Source organism: Lepidochelys kempii, chromosome 25 (genome assembly GCF_965140265.1).
Source record: "Lepidochelys kempii isolate rLepKem1 chromosome 25, rLepKem1.hap2, whole genome shotgun sequence".
Taxonomy (NCBI): domain Eukaryota; kingdom Metazoa; phylum Chordata; order Testudines; family Cheloniidae; genus Lepidochelys; species Lepidochelys kempii.
In genome coordinates this window covers 16,812,818-16,834,624 of record NC_133280.1, presented here as the reverse complement: position 1 = coordinate 16,834,624, position 21,807 = coordinate 16,812,818, and the positions used below count along the sequence as shown (strand labels likewise).

The following is a 21,807-nucleotide window of genomic DNA, read 5'->3' as shown; positions in this document are numbered from 1 at the left end:
CAACCAAAATGTCCTGTTTCAGAGTTGGTGATTTGGCTACAGTGAGAGTCACTTGGGCTTTTCATTTAATAGAACCAAGCACAACAAGGAATCTTCCTTTGAAAATGAGTTTTCCTGAGGATTTTTGGGGCAGAAGAATACTTTGAAATGTGTTTTAGTCATTTGGCAATACTCTATTTCGTTTTTGCTTTATATTTTGAGTCCTCCTAAAATGTGAAAGACTTAACGTTATTGAAGTCTGCTTGATTGCAGTAAGACTATAAGAGCCTTTAGGTATTGGCTTAGAACTTCCCCCATTTTTGGTGGCCTCTTATTTTAGTGATACCTGGTTGCCAGGCATCTGCTAATGGGCTGACCTTTTCATAGAGTTCAAGTGAGTCATAACAACATTTCTCATATAACGTAAAAAAGGTGAATGGCGGCATAGTACTGGCAAGTTGTGTTTGTAATTAAAAAAAAAAAATCATATATTTTAAGAATAGCCTGTCAGGAAACCTGAAACTGCACGTTCTTTGCTACGTGAAGACTAGTTAGCCAAAGCTGGTAGCTCAGCTTTCCTCAAATTAGTGGAAAGTGTTGAATCATCTAATCATTTGCTCAGAATAACCAGACTCTGGAAAAAATTATAACCACAACTACACCTTGCCATGGGATTAATTTAAATGCTGCTTGAAATCACCTTCTCCAACTTCTGAGACATTAGATCTGCCAAAATGATTCATAGATGTCCTAGTTAACTATGAAAGATATTGTATATCAAATAAATCAAAAGAAGAATCAGTCCTGGATTAATATAGACTTAGCGCATAAAAGATCATGGATCTTGGAAAACTAAGGTGGTCAGAAAATAGACTGCTGTTGCTTATACTTCTGCAACACTTGACCAAAGGAAATACAGCTTGGGTCACTCTCTGGCATTCTGACTTCATGCATAATTTTAGCAAGGTCTTTTTTCTGCTACAGATGATAATAGTATAGCAATCACATGCAATATCATAATAGACATGAAAAGCATCTCTTGTTACGCTGTAGCTTCCACATGTGTCTGTTTATGTATGGGAAATTGTCAGGTGCCACAATGGAACATTCTAATAAAATCTCTAACAGTAACATCCCTGGGACGGGTATTTTGTTGAATTTCCAGCTTCCAAGATGTAATTTTTAAAAGCTGTTTAAAGACTGCAAGGGGACCAACTGAACATTCAGGATATAGTAGCTATCTTAGTAATAGCTGCTAGAGAGGAAAAGCTATTCAACTGGAGTGTTTAGTGCTAAAAAATGTAGCCAGCAAGCTGCTGAATAAACTAGGAAGTAGTTTGGGGGCTAATTGAAAGCTTTTTCTGCTTAACTCACTTTCTCCCTCTTCATAACTCCGTCTTGAGCTCTGAGAATAGTTTTCTGTTGGTGGTGTTTGCCCCTCTTTTCTGGGACAGAACTCACCTGACTCTGCAACTTGCAGGCAGCTTTGCCTAGGTAGCTTTTTTGGAGTTTTCCTGCCAGCTCCTGATCTAGAAAAATAGATTGTGAAGACTATTCATTTTCTGTGGAAGACAAAACTGTAAAAGTGACCTAATCTAACAGAATTCCTCAGGGAGAAAAAACAGACTGAAATATTTTCCTCCTAATTAAGTGATTTGCCACTGCACTGCCCTTGTTAATATATAAATGCTAATAAAACACTGTAGTTAAAATAAACTATTACTTTTTTGGACTGCAGTAACACACTGATTTCAGCATATTTGTATTAGGAGATTATGGACTATTTATCATCCAAAGTGCTTTTTCCTTCCCCTCCCCACTCTCAAATTGGTGAGTACATGTGTGAAGATCATTTTAAAACTGTTTTGTGCTAATCTGCAAGACACTGGTTTGAAGGCAAATTTAAGAATTCCCAACCTTTAGACTGGATATGACCCACTGTCTGTCTGATGAATCACCAGTGTCTGACGTGTTACGGGGATCCACCCAGCAGCGGTAGTTGATACCTTTGGGAGTCACTTTTTCTTTCTTTTTCTTTCTTTCTTTCTTTCTAACAAAGGAGGGAATGAAAGAGAGGTAAAAGATGGTACAGCAATCATGGTTCATCTTAAAAAAAATTTCTTTTTCAAGTTATGTAAATGTGAAAAGAGAGTTAAGAAATGAAACTGTTGCTGTTTTAACTATAGAGTGGTTGTTACAGGTGTCCTTATTGATACACTAGAACAGTATAGGGAATCTGCAACAAATGGCAGGGACATGTTTTGGGTGGGTGCCAGAGGATGGATAGGAGCGTAAAGTTAGGCTGGCTCTGTTTTCCTCTGCACAATTTAAACAATTTAATCTTTAAAGTGTAATCTCTTACTGAAGTGGAGGATTGCCTTCTGGTATGGGCAGTGCTTAGGAAAACTAAACTATGGCTGGGCATAGGGTTTAGAAATTTTTATATGGACTAAGTTATAAGAACATAAGAGCTGCCATACTAGGTCAGACCATGGTCCATCTTGCCCAGTATCCTGTCTCTGACTGTGTCCCATACCAGAGTTTCAGAGAGAGTGTACAGAAGAGGGCTATTATGGAGTGATCTATCCCTATCTCCCTCTGAAGGAATTAGCATCTCCTGGGAGCTTTTTAGAAGGACAAAGTTTGGGTTGGTTAAACTTTTGCACTAGTCCTGTAGAAACTTATGTTCCAGGCTTATTCCACATGATTGGGAAGGCTTTACTTCACTACATAGTTTTGGAACGCTCCAAGAATTCTGTATGGTCACTTTGTCAAGGAAAAATGCGAAGTATTGAATCTATTTAAAAGACACACAGAATATGTGTTAGAGATTTCGTAAGATTGGTAAAAAGATAAATACTGGCCTTCTAAAGTGCTGATAAACTTCACTGGCAGTAGTTTCCAAATAAGAGCCATTCTTGGCAAAGCCACTTGCATAATTTGGGAGTGGTAGAAATTCATTGTAAATGTCTACTTTTGAAAGACTCAGCTAAAAATCCAGCCAGCTTCTGAAACCAAATATTGGTACATGTGAATATCTTGGATTCAATACAGCAATGGCCTTCCTAATCCACTGAAATAATAAAGCATGGTGCCTCTGAAGTGGAAGATGGTAGCACAGACTGTGGAATAGATTGGGGTACCTCTTCAGTTGTGGAACAATTTTGATTCTTGTCTCAGTTTGATTTGGCAGGAGGATTCCAGGTTACTCAAGGATATTATAGAGATGATAGGTGAAATAAAAACAGCACTAAGTACTCTTCTGCCATTTGGATAATGTATTCCTGGAGGCGTCTTCATGAAACTTAATTCTCTTCAAAGGATGGTTCCAAATAAGAGTGGCCCAAGCTATTAATACTGCCTGTTAGTGTTTCTCTTGTAAGCTGCATTCCTTAATAAGAAATTGCTAAAAATGAATTAATATGACAGCAGAACCCCAAAGGTAGAAAAAGTGAGGCTTTCCCAGAGCCCAGCCAATTCATGCTAGGGAGAAGCTGCTAAACTTAGTTATGGAAAGTAAAGTTCTCAATTTGCTAACCCGCTAGAAATGGAAAACGGAGTAAAACAGTTTGAGCTTGCTGCCAGCCCTCAGTTTCCTGTATTACAGATCTGCTGAGCCTGTGATGTTGGTATGAGGTGGGCCAAGTCTAAGTGGTACTTCAGCTCTGGTTTTCATTCACATTTGCCACAAAAGCCTGCATAATATATTTAGTGGGTGTAGACTATGTTCTATTTAAAGTAAATGCTGTTCTGAGGACATACGCTTTATAAAATGATCATAGTCACAAAAGACATGGCAGTTCCCTTTTTTTATTCACTTAAACCTTAGTATCTTCTAGTTACATGATGTCAAATGTGGCCTGACATGTTGGGGTTTTTAGCCTACTGATAAAATACTTCTTTGCTCTTAAGTGTACTCACCACATGGCTTGTCCAGAGTTCCCCAGACATTCAGACACCATGCACTGGTTGTGTCATTAGCCTTTACAGACCAAGACTGCACTATTCTCTCTAGTTAAGAACATAAGAATGGCTGTGCTGGGTCCGACTGACAGTGGCTAGTGTCAGCTGCTTCAGAGGGAATGAACAGAACAGGGCAACTTATCAAGAGATCCATCCCTTGTCGTTCAGACCCAGATTCTGGCAGTCAGAGGCTTAGGGATACCCAGAGCACGGGGTTGCATCCCTGACCATTTTGGCTAATAGCCAGTGGTGGACCTATCCTCCATGAACTCATCTGATTTCTAATTTGAACCCAGTTATAGTTTTGGCCTTCAACATCCCGTTGCAACAAGTCCCACAGGTTGACTGTACATTGTGTGAAGTAGTACTTCTTTATGTTTAATACCTTGATTGTCCATTGGCCCCACTGATTGTTTGGCAGGCATCCTCCTTCTGATGTACTTAAAAAAAACCAAAACCCTGGTGTTAGTTTGTGTCTTTTGCTAGTTGCTCTTCATATTCTTTTTTGGGCTGCCTAATTATCCTTTTATACTCAACTTGCCTGAGTTTGTTCCTTTCTATTTTCCTCAGTAGGATTCAACTTCCAATTTTTAAATGATGTCTTTTTCTCTCTGCCTCTTTTACGCTGCTATTTAGCCATGGTGGCATATTTTTGGTCATCTTACTTTTTTTTCCTTCAATGGGGGGGGGGTATAAAATGGGTTAAGCCTCTAATTATGGTGGGTTTTTTTAGTTTCCATGCAACTTGTAGGCATTTCACTCCTGTGAATGTTCCTTCTACAGAATTTCACTTAACTAATCTACTGGGTGGGGTTTTTTTTTTTTTGGTTCCCCTTTTTGAGTTAAATGGTGCCATAGTGGGTTTCTTTGGAATTCTCCTCACCCCCACACAAGGATGTTAAATTTAATTACATTTAAGTCACTATTACTGAGCGGTTCAGTTATACTCACCTCTTGGACCACATGCTGTGTACTTTGTACTAAATCAGGAATTGCCTCTCCCCTTGAGGATTCCTGGACTAGCTGCTCCAAGAAGTGGTCATTAATGATATCTAGAAATTATATCTCTGCATCCTCCCTGAGGTGACATGTTCCCAATCAGTATGAGGCTAATGGAAATCCCCCATTATGATTTGGTTTTATGTTTTCTGTAGCCTCTCTAATCTCCCTGAGGATTTCAGAATTACTGTCATCATAGAAGTGTAGGACTGGAAGAGACCTTGAGAGGTCATCTACGCTAATCCCCTGCACTCAAGCCAGGACTAAGTAATAACTAGACCATTCCTGATAAATGTTTGTCTAACCTCTTAAAAACCTCCAGTGACGGAGATTCCACAACCTCCCTAGGCAATTTATTCCGGTGCTTAACTACCCTGACAGGCAGTTTTTCCTAATGTCCAACCTAAACCTCCCTTGCTGCAATTTAAGCCCACTGCTTCTTGTACTGTCCTCAGAGGTTAACTAGAACAATTTTTCTCCCTTCTCCTTGTAACAACCTTTTATGTACTTGAAGACTGTAATCATGTTTCCTCCTTCCCCTCTCCCATCTTCTCTATTCCAGACTAAGCAAACCCAGTTTTTTCAATCTTTCCTCATGGGTCATGTTTTCTAGACCTTTAATCATTTTTTGTTGCTCTCTTCTGGACTTTCTCCAGTTTGTCCTCATCTTTCCTGAAATGTGGCATCCAGAACTGGACACAATACTCCAGTTGAGCCCTTATCAGCGCAGAGTAGAGCGGAAGAATTACTTCTTATGTCTTGCTTACAACATTCTTGATAATACATCCCAGAATGATGTTTGCTTGTTTTTGTTTTTTTGGTTTGGTTTTTTGTTTTTTGTTTTTTTGGTTTTTTTTTGCAACAGTGTTACACTGTTGACTCATATTTAGCTTGTCATCCACTATGATCCCTAGTTTGCTCTACCCCAGTATTCTTTCCTTGGCAGTCATTTCCCATTTTGCATGTGTGCAACCGATTGTTTCTTCCTCAGTGGAGTACTTTGCATTTGTCCCTATTGAATTTCATCCTGTTTACTTCAGATGATTTCTTCAGTTTGTCCAGATCATTTTGAATTTTAATCCTATCCTCCAAAGCATTTGCAACCCCTCCCAGCTTTTTATCATTCGCAAACTCTGTAAGTATACTCTCTATGCCATTATCTAAATCAGTGATGAAAATATTAGACAGAACTGGACCCAGGACCAAGACCTGCAGTACCCCACTCAATATGCGCTTCCAGCTTGACAGCGAACCACTGTTAACTACTCTCTGGAAAGGGTTTTACAACCACTGAACCCACCTTGTAGTAGCTCCACCTAGGTTGTGTTTCCCTAGTTTAAGAGAAGGTCATGACCATCCTGGTCAGGTTGTCAGTAGTGTATTATTATTGCTATACTCAGAAATTCCATGCTTGAATAGTGTATCTGTAAAGGGTTTATGATACAGTTTCATTCATTTAAGACTTTTTAATATATTTGACTCTATGCTTTTTTTTTTTTACATATAGTGCCACTACACTACTAGTGCAATCTGCTCTGTCGTTCCCATCTATTTTTCCCCCTGGTATTACTGTGTCCCAGTGATTCTCATTGTTACGCACGGTTTCTGTGATGTTTGTTAGATCAATATCTTCATTTAACGCCAGGCACTGCAGTTCACCCACCTTAATATTTAGACTTCTTGCTTTTGTATACAAGCACTTATAAAATTTGTCAATATTTAGTTGTCTGTGTGATGCAATTGGATAGGACTCTTTATTTTATTTGACTCTTTCTCTTCAGTTTCTAACTATGCTTTGTCAACTTCTGTCCCCTCCTCTTTACTAGGATATAGAGTATCCCCATTAATAAATCCTCCCCTGAGGGATGTCTCTGTCCAAACCGTGTGCTCCTATGCTCCTGCCAGCTTTCCCTCAGCCCTTAGCTTAAAAACTCTTCTACACTGTTTTTAATTTTACATGCCAGCGATCTTGTTCCATTTTGGTGTATGTGGAGCTCATCCTTCCTGTATAGGCTCCTCCTGTCCTAAAACATTCTTCAGTTCCTAATAAACCTAAATCCCTCCTCCAAATGTCGTTGTCTCATGTACTCGGTGAGACCCTGCAGTTCTGCCTTTCTAACTGGCCTCGTGTGTGGAACTGGCAGCATTTCAGAGAACGCTACCATCGAGGTCCCGGACTTTAATCTGTTCCTTGGCAGCGTAAATTTGGCCTCCAGGAGCTATCTCCTTCTTTACCTATGCCATTGGTACCTACAAGTACCACGACCACCAGCTCCTCCCTAGCACTGTACATACATCTGTCTAGATATCTCAAGAGGTCCACAACCTTTGCACCCAGCAGGCCATTCTCCATGCAGTTCTCCTGGTCATTACAAAACCAAATATAGATATTTCTAATAATCAAATTTCACAGTACTTTTACCTGTCTCTTCCTAATAACTGGAGTCCCCTTCCCTTCAACATCTGATGAAGTGAGCTGTAGCTCACGAAAGCTCATGCTCAAATAAATTGGTTAGTCTCTAAGGTGCCACAAGTACTCCTTTTCTTCTTCCCTGGAGAGGTATACTCAGTGTAAGATGATACCATGACATCATGTGGAAGGAGGGCCCCAACTACAGGATGGTTCCATCTTAATGTTATCCTGCCCTGAGACTTTCATCCTCCTCACCAGAGTGGTGGCTGTCAGATTGGGGGTGGGGCTGGTCTGTTGTCTCTGAAAGTCTCATGTATGTACCTCTCTGCATCCCTTAGCTCCTGCAGTTCACCCACCCTGGTCTCAAGAGCCCATACTTGGTCTCTGAGGGCCATAAACTGCTTGCACCAAATGCACACACATGCCTTCAGCCCACAAGGTAGGTAATCAGACATGCTGCATTCAGTGCAATAAAATGATACGCATTCTACCTCCCACCCTGCTGCTGGACTTCTGCCTGCACTGTTTTTACTCCTGCAGGGTCTTTTGTGTGTGTTTGGTCTTTGTGTGTGTGTGTGTGTTTTTGCCCTGTGTGTGAGGGAGTTATTAGCCTAAGTTTAGAGAATATTTTTAGGTATATCTAGCTCTCTTTCTCCCTCTCTTAAGTCCCCCACTTGCTTCTTCAGTTCACTCGCTTTTCTAGTTGCTTACTAGCTGGCATTTTAAATGCTCGTTCTCCCTGAGTTAGACCCACTCTCTTGTTAAGGGATTCTAAAGGGATTAGGATAAAAGGATAGAGCTTCTTAGGAAACTATGCTAGGCTCAGCATACAGGCCCCCACCACTTCCCAACAGACCACATTATACATTTCTTTCAAGCAGGCACACAGCGGACAGCAAACTCACCCTAAAGGTCACCTAGTCACTTCTCCTTCACCTGGAGAACTTCCTCGCAAAACTCCCGTTTGCCACTCCTGTTTGCTAGTTGGGTGTGGATGTCTGTCAAGCACTGAATCCAACTATGGTTAGCTTGATTCACTGGGTTGCTTTATCTCCCAGAGAAAAGAAACTAGTTCACTCTTGATAGTAATTAATAAATATGCATAATCCCATAAAACTGGACAGTTCTATAATTAGAAATGGACACCGTGGACCTAATTCTGGCTTTGGTCCTTACATACGCAGGGGCTCCGAATGGAATTGTAGAACTGTTGTGATTCTCTGACTGTGGAGGTGTTTCTGCATGTTTCTCACCCCACCCCAAAATCTCTGTTTATCCTCTAGTTGTCTTCTCATAATTCTACATTTTGAGCTCTAGGCTTGCACTGTCTTTGTTTTATCTGTATGTGCAGTGCCTCACACAATGGGACCCTGACCAGGTTAAGGCCTCTAGGAGTTACCATATTGTAAATGTTGGGTTCACGAACCAGTGCTTTATGCCTATACACAATCCTCTCCCAATGCAGTCTTCAGTTGTGTCATAATATTTCTCACTTTTGTAGTTGTGGCCAATGATATCTTATTTATAAGGCAATCTGGGGACTCGGTGTGTTCCTTTGTGGTTCTACAAGTCCTCATTAAATGTGCTTTAATAGCCAGCCACAGTGTCTACTTTATGACTATCTAGGTTTCCTTTCTTGTTACTTTCACTTCAGGAGGGTTTTGTGAGCAGGGATTGTTTTCCTTTATAGACCCTTATTTTCAGTTACCTGGGGTCTGCACACAAACTTGCACTGAAATAATTAAATTGGCATTAATTCACACACCTTATTTCAGTGCGAGTCTGTATGGATACTTTTATTCCGAAAGAAGTGTGTCCACACACAGACTTGCACAGAAATAACTAAACCTGTGAATTAAAACTTATTTAGGCCTTGTCCACACACAAAATTGCACTATTTTAACTAAAGGTGTGATTTTTAAAAAAATAGACTTTGATAAATTGATGAAACTTTGTGTGTGGACCCTCTTAAATTAATTTAGACCTGGCTTAATTTGGTGTAGCTTGCACCTGTAAATCCTGTTAAAACATTGTTCAGCCTAGCTGGTTTTAAGAGGAAAATGTAACTTTGTTTTTAGTAACCTCACCAAATTCTACAGTAAATAATGCTCAGTCCTGTTCTCTATGATATAGAGCACTATGACGTAAGGGGTAAAAAACATGCTGAAGTGGTATTTGCTTCTGATTTGAGTGCAAGGTCAAACATTACTCAGTATTTTGAAATTTTTAGCTATTTGGAATATGTAAAAGGGAGTAATGGGTGTAATTGACAATGAGACAAAACCAGTAAACACATTTCAAAGAGTATATAAAACAGATATATTTTACATCATCTTTTGAGAATTTGCTATGTACTTAGACTAAATACCAGAGGTGAGGTCATCTGAGCCATTGGATAGTTTTTTAAATCATATGCATTGCTTGCATGAGTAATAAGTAAAAAGTCTTTTAGCAAACAAGGCTTATGGGATTTCTTATTAATTAACTCCAGGATGTCTGCTTGCTTGTAAATAGATTATACTTGGGCAAGCCTAGTACACTGTGGATTTTTTAGTAGGTGGCAAACTGACAGCCTTAAGACCAATTTTTTGCATATAGTTGATTCTTTGCAGAGTAGGTCTGCGAATCCTTTACAGGGGGTCTTCCCTCGTTTGCAGTTTGGTGAGGTTTAATACTGCTGATTTTTTTTTTTTTTTTTTTACTCTAAATGAGAGGTAATTGGTGACATTCTCTTGAAAGCCATAGCTAAGCCAGTACCTGGTGGAGAGGGGCAGATTTAACTTCTTGTGTCATGGATTGTTCATTGTTCTGATGTCACAGGAATTCCTATTTATGGATTGGCATCTGTCACGGAGTCCCTGGGCGATGCTCTGGAACTGCTCCCCATGAAGCCAGTCAGGACTCTGGGGTAGTCACCTTTCTGTGAGCAGCCTGTCTTCAGGACACACAGCTCACACAGCTTCCACCTTCCTGGGTCTGACCTCGGAGCATTCAGCATCCTCTGCCCCTCCGTGCGCTTCCCCCCAGCGAGTCCGCTCAGGCGGGGCTCCTGGGGAAGCCAGAGGGTCCTGCACCCCAATTTCGCAGTCAGACGTGACTCTCAGCCAGCCAGCCAGTAAAACAGAAGGTTTATTAGACGACAGGAACATGGTCTAAAACAGAGCTTGCAGGTGCAGAGAACGGGACCCCTCAGCTGGGTCCATTCTGGGGGGGAGTGAGCCAGACAACCACATCTGCCCTTCACTCCATGTCCCAGCCAGCCCCAAACTGAAAACCCCCTCCAGCCCTCCTCCTCTGGGCTTTGTTCCTTTCCCGGGCCAGGTGGTCACCTGATTCCTTTGTTCTCCAACCCTTTAGCTCTCACCTTGCAGGGGGGACAGGGCCCAGGCCATCAGTTGCCAGGAAACAGGGTGTTGGCCATTCTCTGTGTCCAGACTCCTGCACACACCTGCCCTCTAGGGCTCTGCAATGATCATACACCCTTACCCCACCCCCTAGATACTTAAGAACTGCCTAGGGGAAACTGAGGCACCCCCACACTATTCAGAGGAAACATTAAGAACAGTCCCACTTCGTCACAGCATCAGTTCCATTAACTATAAAATTGATTAATCAACCAGGGTTTTCTGAATATACCAGACATATCCAAAATGAGTTATCTGTGTGTTCCCTCAGAGATCCATGCCTGTGAGTGGAGTAAAATCAAAGAGATAACATTGAGAATTACTTGTTAGGTGGCAGTTACAAGAATACATTAAGGAATGCTGGTGATATAACAAAAGCAAAGCAGTAATCAAATCCATAGCTAATGCGCAGTATCCTAGTCACTGGTGTGTAATATGAAATGTACAAGGATGTAAACATTCATTGACTGCAATCCTGAAAATGTGTCCTTGAACATGTGTGTTCAAATGCCTTACAGTGTGTTCTCAGAAAGCTAGCAGAAAACCATAGAAATCTTCTCAGAAGAGACTGTTTCAGGGATCTGTGCTGAAGTGTGGGACAGTGCAACTGCAACAGTATAGTGTACTCTAGTACAAGTATGGATTCCAATGAGAACTGCAAACGAAACAGCGTGATTAGCGTTGATGCAATGTGCCACTATTGATGCTTACGCCATAACTGTCCCAATGGTTTGTTTATGGCTGTCATTTTCAGGGTGCTGTCATACATGGCCTTTCGGTGAAATCATTCCATGGATTTGTTGTATTAGGAAACAAATTTCATCTGGGAATTCATAACTGATGCTGCTTGAAGTTTGCATGAGAAATGCTTGTGGCAGAACTTTCTGCAGATAAAGTTCACACTTGGAGGTGTAATATTTTCTAAACTGCTGCCTTTCCACACTGACTGCATGAGGTCATTTCTGTGTGCATTTTAATCAAGTGACAAGATCCCCTTAAATATACCTCCGCTATAATACCTTTGGTTTGATTTTTGTCTTGACTTCTGGCTATTTTTAAGAAATGTATAAAGGATCTTTATTAAGATTTAATACAAAATGATAAACATTTTAAAAAGTCACAATTAAATGTTAGAGATATGGCAACATTAAACAGTTTTCAGTGCTGTCTATTAAGTTGCAGCAAGTGTTCCTGTTAAGAATTCCCAACTTACAACTTTAAGTATAGGATAACAGAGGTTTCAGTAATGATTTCTTCCTGTGCTGGGGCTGTTGGTATCTTCAGATTTGGTGCACTCCATTAAAACACAGAAACACATCCTTCTTCTTCAAGTGATGGTCCCTAGTTTATTCCACTTGTGTGGAATACAGATAGGGATCACACATCTTGAAGAACCTCCAGTTACAGTATGTAACCTCCTATTTTTTTGGCAGACTATGCATCCCAGAGCCATCATAACCTGAATAATCATGAAATCCATGGGCACTTCTAGGGTATAGATTCCACAGAGAGACTGCCTGGCATGGAATGCATCTTAAAGTCTTAACATTGTGTGGCAGTTACAACAAAAGGGAGTCAATACCTTCCAACTCTTGGAGACAAAACCTAGCAGATTCCTTTTTAAATAAATGTGTGGTCATTTACATTAATTTGCATAAAGTACATATATCTGTAAATACATATTGCCTATTTATCCTAATTACCCACTCCACACATATGACACACCCTCTTTCACTTTATACCAACTCATTACACAGACAAAATTCTTTCTGCATCTACTTCCTTTCAGTTGTGCAGCCTCTAATTCTGCACCCACTCATCCACTACTTTTCATAGATATAGCCACTCATTCAGCTCTGATTCACCCATTCCATGTGCACCATATCTATTCCACACACCTTTCATACACATCCTTTCCACCTGCTCATTCTATATACACATTGCTCATCCCAGGAACCCCCACTCCAGAAAGCTCATCTCCAAATGACCATCCCTAGCTTCCTGCTCTCAGCTACTCCTAAATTAACCCTTTGGCTCTTCCACCAGGCTACTGTAGGAGGGCTGCCAGTCAGGAGTTTTCCGTAGAGTCCAGTGAGAGGGGTGAAACCCCATGAAGTGTATGGCAGAAAATTAATTGAAGGCAGGCTGGTATTCTCACATTTTATATCTTAACTCCCCTGAGGCTAAAGGCAATAAAATTGCTGCTGAAATATTTCAAACTGAAAGTCTGGCTATCAAGGTCAAGTAAATGTGCTGCTGTCTGGTCCATAAACTGGCCCACAGAGGGAAGGTTGTTCAAATAGTTTTAGGCCAAAATTGATCTATAATCTGTAACCGCAATACAGGCAGAGCTTGAGTAGGTGGGATAATGACATTTAAATTAGAACCCTGCGGATGGGGCATGCCAAGCTGAACAGACATGTCATTGTGTCAAACTGTGGGTCAGGACCCCAGAGTGGGTTGTGACCCTGTTTTAATGGGGTCACCAGGGCTGGCTTAGACTTGCTCGGTCCCATGGCTGAAGCCTGAGCCCCAGGGCCGAAGCCCAAGAGCTTCAGCCCTGGGTGGCAGAGCTCAGGTTACAGGCCTCTTGTCTGGGGCTGAAGCCCTTGGGCTTCATCTTCCCCTGCCCAGGGCCGTGGGGCTTGAGCAGGTTTCCCCCCAGGGGGGAGGGATAGCTCAGTGGTTTGAGCATTGGCCTGCTAAACCCAGGGTTGTGAGTTCAATCCTTGAGAGGGCCATTTAGGGATCTGGTGCAAAAATTGGGGATTGATCCTGCTTTGAGCAGGGGGTTGGACTAGATGACCTCCTGAGGTCCCTTCCAACCATGAGATTCTATGATTCTATGTGGGGTCATGTAATAATTTTGGGTCTCAGAAGGGGGTTGTGGTGCAGTGAAGTTTGAGAACTCCTGTGTTAGAGGCATTGGAGGTAGAGATCTGCTGTCTTTAGTGTCATGGCTACAGTATTTGTTGTTCCTCTTCCATCCTTCTCTCTGACTCTGGGGAAAGTTATTCATTAAAGTGAGAAAAGAGGAAACAAATTCTAGCAGCTAATTATTGTTTCTCTGGAGAGAGATTTTAGACTGTCAGACTGAAATCTACTCCTGAAAGCTGCTAATGCAAGTCTCTTCATGACAAATACTAATGAACCTAAAATTCACTCATTAGTTGAAAAAATGTTGAAAGGACCAGTTCACTCTGAGAGCAATTCCAAGATGAATTTCTGCTAACAAAAGCCATATCTGTGAACTTCTGTTTTTTCATACAAGATTAGTTTGATTAACCCTCAGAATTCAAATAGGCTAACTTTGCAAAACAGACTTTTGCTTTGTCTTTAAAGAGAAAATATGAAATTACTTTTATATTACTTTGTAACATAGAGGGTGGGATTCATTTTTGGAAACAGGAAGCTTGCTCACTTTGTGGTTTTGACTACGGAGAGGTACTTCCTTGGTAGTTGCAGCTTTCTTCCCCTATACAAGATCCTTCTCTAAGGTCATACTTGCTTTCTAATGAATTCAGGCTGTTTTAACTGTGGTTTCCTTTGTTAAGCTTTTTTTAATCTTGGCTGTTCGTGTTAAATTTATTAGAAATTACTTTAATATAGAAGTGTCCCCTTCCTCAAATCCTGAAATATCATCTGAGCAAAATGTACTGATATATAACAAATAAGAAAGGAGTCTTAGCAACTGTTCATTCTTATAGCACATGCATCTTACTCTTTCATTAGGATTTTGGGTGTTTAGTGCCAACCAGTAGTTGGATAAACAATGAACAGTGGAAGCTATGTACCAGCTTACTCTGTTTCACTGATGAAAATATAGACTCACCCTGTTCTTTGTTACAGGCTTTCGGAAATGCAAAAACAGCACATAACAACAACTCCAGTCGTTTTGGAAAATTCATTCAAGTCAACTATTTGGAGAATGGTATTGTCCGAGGGTAAGTATGGCATGAAGTTCTTTCTGGAGATAAACTGTATGTTCTTAAAGTTTTGTGCAGACTTGATAGAGTCTGAAATAGCTTTTCATTTAAGCATTCCACATATGTGAATGATCTGTTTCTGTGGGTGGTGATTTCAAAGATACATAACTTCATTTTGTTTGGATTTTTCATAGCCCACGTAAAAACAATACCTAGTACTTTTCCTCAGTAGGTCAGAGGTCAGTATCCGTCTCATCCCCAGTTTGCTGAGGTGCACACAGAGGAAGTGGCTTGCCCAAGCTTACCCAGTATGCTACTGGCAGAGCTGGAAGTAGGGCCAGATGTGCTGAGTCAGTCCAGTGCTCTGTCTGCTAGGCCACATTGGTCAAGATAATTAATTTCATTTGAATATATCCCTACAGAGCCATCTTTTTAATAAGAGTTTAAATTAGTAATACAATTAACAATGTAATTAATACAAGTTAAGATTTTGTCCAAACAACAAAGGAAAAGAAGCAGAGGCAAAAAGGGATCCTTTTAAAAAAAAAAAAAAAAAAAAAGGAAGTTAAATCCTATTGAGGAAAATAGAAAGGAGCATAAACTCTGGCAAGTGAACTGTAAAAATATAATTAGGAAGGCCAAAAAAGAATTTGAAGAATGGCTAGCCAAAGATTCAAAAAGTAACAGCAAAATTTTTTTTAAGTACATCAGAAATAGCCTGCTAGACAACCAGTGGGGACGATCAAGATGCTAAAGGAGCACATAAGGAAGATGAGGCTATTGCGGAGAAACTAAATGTATTATTTGCATCAGTCTTCATGGATGAGCATGTGAGGGAGATTCCCACACTTGAGCCATTTTTTTAAGGTGACAAATCTGAGGAACTATCCCAGATTGAGGTATTATTAGAGGAAGTTTTATAGCAAATTGGTCAATTTAACATCAGTAAGTCACCAGGACCAGATGGTATTCATCCAAGAATTCTGAAGGAACCCAAGTGTGAAATTGCAGAACTACTAACTGTGGTATGTAACCTATCACTTAAATCAGCTTCTGTACCAGATGACTGGTAGATAGTTAATGTGATGTCAATATTTTTAAAAGGCTCCAGAGGTGATCCCAGCAATTACAGGCCGGTAAGCTTAACTTCAGTACCAGGCAAACTGGTTAAAACGATGGTAAAGAACAGAACTGTCAGACACATAGATGAACATGATTTGTTGGGGAAGAGTCAACATGTTTTTGTAAAAGGAAATCGTGCCTCACCAATCTACTAGAATTCTTTGAGGGGGTCAACACGCGTGTGAACAAGAGTGATACAGTGGAGAGAGTATACATAGATTTTCAGAAAGCATTTGACAAGGGTTGCTCACCAAAGGCTCTTAAGCAAAGTAAGCTGTCATGGGATAAGAGGGAAGGTTCTCTCATGGATCAGTAACTGGTTAAAATTGGAAAAGGTACAGAAAAGGGCAACAAAAATGATTAGGAGTATGGAACAGCTTTCATATGAGGAGAGATTAGTAAGAGTGGAACTCTTCAGCTTGGAAAAGAGACAACTAGGGGGGAATATGATAGAGGTCTATAAAATTATGACTGGTGTGGAGAAAGTAAATAAGGAAGTGTTGTTTACTCCTCATAACACAAGAACTAGGGGTCACCAAATTAAATTAATAGGCACAGTCAACCTGCAGAACTCATGGCTAGGGGATGTTGTGAAGGCCCAGACTACAACAGGGTTAAAAAAAGAACTAGATAGTCATTGATGGATCTGTCCTCCATGAAGTTATTAGCCAGGATAGCAGGAATGCAAAACCATGCTCTGCAGTGTCCCTGTCCTCCGTTTGCCAGAAGCTGGGAATGGGGAATGGGATGGATCACTTGATGATTACCTGTCCTGTTCATTCCCTGTGAAACACCTGCCATTGGCCACTGTCAGAAGACAGGATACTGGGCTAGATGGACCGTTGGTCTGACCCACTGTGGCAGTTCTTAAGATTGTCACTGTATATTTAATTTCCTGCTAAACGGTGGCTGTTCCATTGTCCTCTCCATGTTGTAATTTAAAATAGTTTCAAATCTACTATTTGAAGAGAGTTTGGGGAGAAGTGAAATAGAAGTGAGGAAGTTTTGTTTTTTTTAGAGAAGTCACACACCAGTTGAAAGACAGGTGCAGAAGAAAATTACACTAAACAAGGTAGTTAAAACTATGTACACATGCATTAGCTATTGCTTGGGCTTAATGTAGCTGAAGAGGAGTGGAGAATTCAATGTGTGTTGGTAAAAAAAAAAAAAAAAAATGTTCCCAAATGTAGATTCATTTTAGCTGGGGCATCGTAGTTACAAAACGCATTAAAAAAATCAATATGATGGTGTCTAAATAGAACTTGAACTCTGCAATAGACATTAAATGTTGCAGGTTCTTCTTTAGGAGTGCTCCGATCCAAAAGTGGAGTAACTTTATCAGTTGTACGAAGTGATTAAAGGTTATTTACTACAGCAACAATTAGATGTTATACTGGATCTTTCATTACAAGTAATAGGTTTTGTCCAATAATGGCCTCCTATATGATGTCTTTGCGCTTAATTATCCATCTAATGTCATACGCTGAAATCTGTTTCTGTCTTGGTGTGTAAACTTTGTAGTATGTATGCAGAATACATAGCAGCGTCACACCACACATTTCTGTAAACACATTAAGGTTCTGCTTTCATGAGGTGGAATGAGATAGCTTAGAACATTAAAAAGGAGTTCTGGTCTATGCCGCAAACCTGTCCGTGTTATTCCAGGTACTGAAATTGTAACAGTTAACTGTTGCTGGGGTTTCAATGCAATGTCCCATTGAAAAGTCTTATTTATATCATTGCTGTTTCTTAAACACTTCAGAGATGAACAACAAGCCTCCACTCTGTTTCAGTGCTTTGATTATTATTCTGGATAAATCTGGCATCTTTACAGATGAAGTCACCCCAACTCAGGAGATTGGTACCATGTGAATTCATTTGTTTTCTGTCTCCAGCATGAGAAAAGGCTACTTCAGCTCTGGCTTCATTCTTTGTCCATTTGTATCCCCTGTGGAAGAGTAGATTGTTCTGTTGCTTACTCGCCATACAGTTTCCAACATAGAGTTCCCTGCTTTCTGGCCTCCCTCTGTGGCTGGTGGGGTGGTCCAGTGTGGGCCAGCAAATTCAGGAAGTCTGGCAACAGTGTTTTTGTTATATTCTCTCTGCATGTTGTGGCCTTTGCTTGAGTCCCTAAAGTGATAAGCAGCTCTAGTGGTAAAATCAAGTTGTGTACAATATTTATGGTTTTACAGCAACAGTTAATCTTGGTTTAATGTTTTTCTATTCATATCTACCAAGATAAAGCACCAAAAAGATAAATGTTCCTCAGGGTAGTTGCCCATTTCAAGCATTCTCATTGTATCCTCTCAAAGCCAGCACAATATGACTGAGTTTTTTCGTCTCAAGCTAGCAGAGGTGACAACGAGGCCATTCTACCCTGAGCTCTAGGGCATATGAAATCTTCATAAACTCACTTGTAGCTAGTTGCTTTTTTGTGTCTAATATCCAGATGCTCTATTTGACTGTGTTGCCCCATTCATGTTTTATTTCTTTTGGGGGATTGCAGGGCTGTTGTTGAAAAATATCTGCTTGAAAAATCTCGCCTTGTCTCTCAGGAGAAGGATGAAAGGTAAGAGGAGATTCGTATTTTGTACTATCTGTTTGATTGTGTCTCCCACAATCAGTGATGTTCACCTTTCTAAGCACAGTTTTTTTGATATAAAAGAAATTCCACAATTGTCTAATTCTCCTGACAAGAGAGTAGATCACAATGAGAAGAGTTTGGGGTGAATTACTGGTTCATGTAGGCAGGTCATCGGCAGTTTGTGTAGCTGTCAAAAGGCTGGACTGCACCTGAATGAATACTGGCTAAATCTGTACTGATCAGTGCTCTCTAGAAATATACTCCTAGCATGATGGTTGCCAGTCCTGGTCAGATAACAAGGATTATTTAGAGTTATGAAAATAAATTTAGCTCAGTCATGTCATGGTGCCAGTATTTCTTAGAGCTAATAGACATTAAACGTTTTAAAGGTGACCCGCACAAAGTTGTTCACGAATTGGTTTGTTTGTTTTTTGTTTTTTGTTGTTTTTTTTTGCTGCTATGACTTATATAGAAGTCCTGAAGGTTTTCCAGAGAACTTCTCTGCTTGTTTGGGGTTTATTTTACCTTAAATATCTGTAGTATCAAGCCTGGTTTTGGTGGAAGAACTGTCTCGGATCACTTGTGAGCTGTATGATAATGGGAGTGGGAGTACAAAGACCTTCTTTATCCAACATGTTAACTAGTAGTTGAAGTTAAAATGCTGTTTCTTGACACTAGTTTTCCAGACATCATAAAAACAAAAAGGACGCCAGCCCAGTTCTTTTCCCTTTGCAAGTCACCTTTAAGCACCTTCCCTTTGTGCACTCGGACACTGCTACATACAAATGAATTTATGACAGTGGACCCAGAAGGAGGAAATACTTAAGCCATTTTGAGATTTCATATAAAGGTTTCTTCTTCTCGAACCAGTGCTGCTTATCTGGATGTACATTCTGGGAAAACAGATTATGCACTTTTACTTTTTCTAAGTAAATTCTCTACAATAGACGTACAATTCTTTATTTATTACTTTAATAATAAAGAACAAATGAGAGGATGAGTAATTTTCTTCCTTGGGATTTTTTTTCTAAACGCTGTGTGTGTCACTAATGATATGTAATGTAGTAATTATGGCAAAGGTGCCTTTTTATCCATTTGGAAGCATGTAAGGCTTAAAGAGAAACCAATATCATATCTTCATTAAGTAGAAATATGTTTCACTCTATAGGAACTACCATGTGTTTTATTATTTGTTACTTGGAGTCAGTGAGGAAGAACGTAAAGAATTTCACCTCAAGCAGCCTGAAGATTATTTCTACCTCAATCAGGTAAACGTTGGTACTCTGTGTGTAACTTCAGTGATGAAGATGCTGTGTCCCTCTTTGAGGTGTTGTAGTGATAAAGGACACCAGAGCAGAGAATATTTGTTTCCTCTTGTGTCCTGTGATGATTCTCTATGTAGAAACTAGTTCAAATGGCAAAGGTGGCTTTTTGACAAAACATTGCTTCTTAGCTATGCAGCAACATGAGCACCAACAGCACAAATCATGGTATGAACCACTCATTACTCTTCTCTCTGTGGATGAGATTTAACCCTCACCAAACTTGTCCATGCTTCAGTGGAATGCGTTGCCTAGGGAGGTGGTGGAATCTCCTTCCTTAGAAGTTTTTAAGGTCAGGCTTGACAAAGCCCTGGCTGGGATGATTTAATTGGGGATGGGTCCTGCTTTTGAGCAGGGGGTTGGACTAGATGACCTCCTGAGGTCCCTTCCAACCCTGATATTCTATGATTCTTTGTGGGCCCCATATTAGAGATCTCGGCAGGTCCTAAAGACGAACCTGTGAGCACCATATTGACATGTCATAAAATTCCCTTTGTAGAACGATTTTAGAGATGTTCTCAGCCTCAATATCAGTAATAAGACTGCACTTTCCATTTGAAGACTCAGGTGACTGTTGATTGTGCTTATAGCATCATTCAGCTGGAGAGTGGTTGGGGAAACAAGACGGAGTATGCATTTGAAGTAAGAGCTTAGTCTTGCAGTTGCTGTAAGAAAATTGAAATAAATGAAATTCTGGACTTTGCCAGAGCAAAACAAAAGTTGCTTCAGGCCTGCACTTTGGATGGTTCATCTTCCTTCATTAGAGTGCTTGCATAAGAGTTGTGCCAGCACCTCTGTTGTTCAGTGTGTTTATGTGAACTGAATTATTGTGGGGCTTTTCTGTAGCATAACTTGAAAATAGAAGACGGGGAAGATCTGCGCCATGATTTTGAAAGATTAAAACAAGCCATGGAGATGGTTGGCTTTCTTCCAGCAACTAAAAAACAGTAAGTAGAATTGTTTAGCCTCTTTCTGCAGACAGCAGGTTAGTGTTCATATATTGCAGGGAAATTGATGCGAAGTAGTCTGTATTGCTATCTGTGCTGTAAAAATGCATTATGAACAGAATGGTGTAGTGTGTGCTAATTTGTAAGACGTCAAAACTATATTTACTTTGCTAAGCCCATTACAAAACAGGGAAAGTAGAGGGCTACTTTTGTGGGCTGCTCTAGGCCAGTTGTGTTGTCCACATCTCTTCAAGTAGATGTGGCTGTGTTTCTGTTATGCATTCTGGCTGTATTAACCTGTTAACTTCAATTAGAACATTTAAAAAAAGTCACTATTGTTTTTATTCTTCAGGATCTTTTCAGTACTCTCAGCTATTCTTTACTTGGGCAACGTTACCTACAAGAAGAGAGCCACAGGTCGGGATGAAGGGTTGGAAGTGGGACCCCCAGAAGTATTGGACACCCTCTCTCAGCTTCTAAAGGTAGAGTTTTGCCATTAATGTGTTCCATAAACATTAAACCACTGTCACGGTCTGCCTCAATAACTTTTTGGGAGCATTTTGTTGCTCAAGTTCAGCATGCCCCAGAACTGGCATAGGAGTATTGTAGGGGTATCTTCTTGGGGAAGGGAGCCAGCTTGCTATACTGACTAGGAATGTGCACGCTGTGAGTGACTTTTTTGGGAATAGGGAGAGATAAAGGGGGTAAAATACAACCCAAAAGATGGGAATGGTAAAATCTGGTTACTCTGTTAGCTCTTCAGCTCGGTATCAGGAGCAGAGAAGTAGAGCTTAGCTTGTCAGCACTGGGGCCTTTCCACCACACAAATCAATCCTAACTGCATGTAAAACTTATTCAGCCACAGCTGTAGTTGTCCTAAGGGTTTGACTTGGGTATCTGAGGAATTAGTAACTACTGCTGTCACCATATTGCTGTTGGTCAGGTAGCTAACATTTAAGGTTGTCAGTAACTCTTGTTTTTCTTGCTTTTTGTGTGAAGGTCAAACGAGAAATTTTAGTGGAAGTACTGACAAAAAGAAAAACGGTGACTGCTAATGACAAACTTATCCTGCCATATAGTCTCAGTGAGGTGAGTGTCTAAAGGCATTAGAAGAAGGAACTTGGCCATTTACCTATAGCTGACCTGCA

General features: G+C 40.4%; 1 protein-coding gene across 10 annotated transcripts in view; it reads left to right on the top strand.

Moving 5' to 3' along the window:
- Positions 1 to 21,807, top strand: part of MYO9B (myosin IXB) — a 77,248-nt gene that overhangs the window by 18,812 nt on the left and 36,629 nt on the right. For all 10 annotated transcript variants that reach the window (XM_073324212.1, XM_073324215.1, XM_073324207.1 and 7 more), the window contains 6 exons: positions 14,608 to 14,702; positions 18,313 to 18,375; positions 19,559 to 19,658; positions 20,559 to 20,659; positions 21,012 to 21,141; positions 21,659 to 21,748. In XM_073324212.1, coding sequence (XP_073180313.1) covers positions 14,608 to 14,702; positions 18,313 to 18,375; positions 19,559 to 19,658; positions 20,559 to 20,659; positions 21,012 to 21,141; positions 21,659 to 21,748 — 579 coding nt within the window. The remainder of the gene's footprint in view (positions 1 to 14,607; positions 14,703 to 18,312; positions 18,376 to 19,558; positions 19,659 to 20,558; positions 20,660 to 21,011; positions 21,142 to 21,658; positions 21,749 to 21,807) is intronic.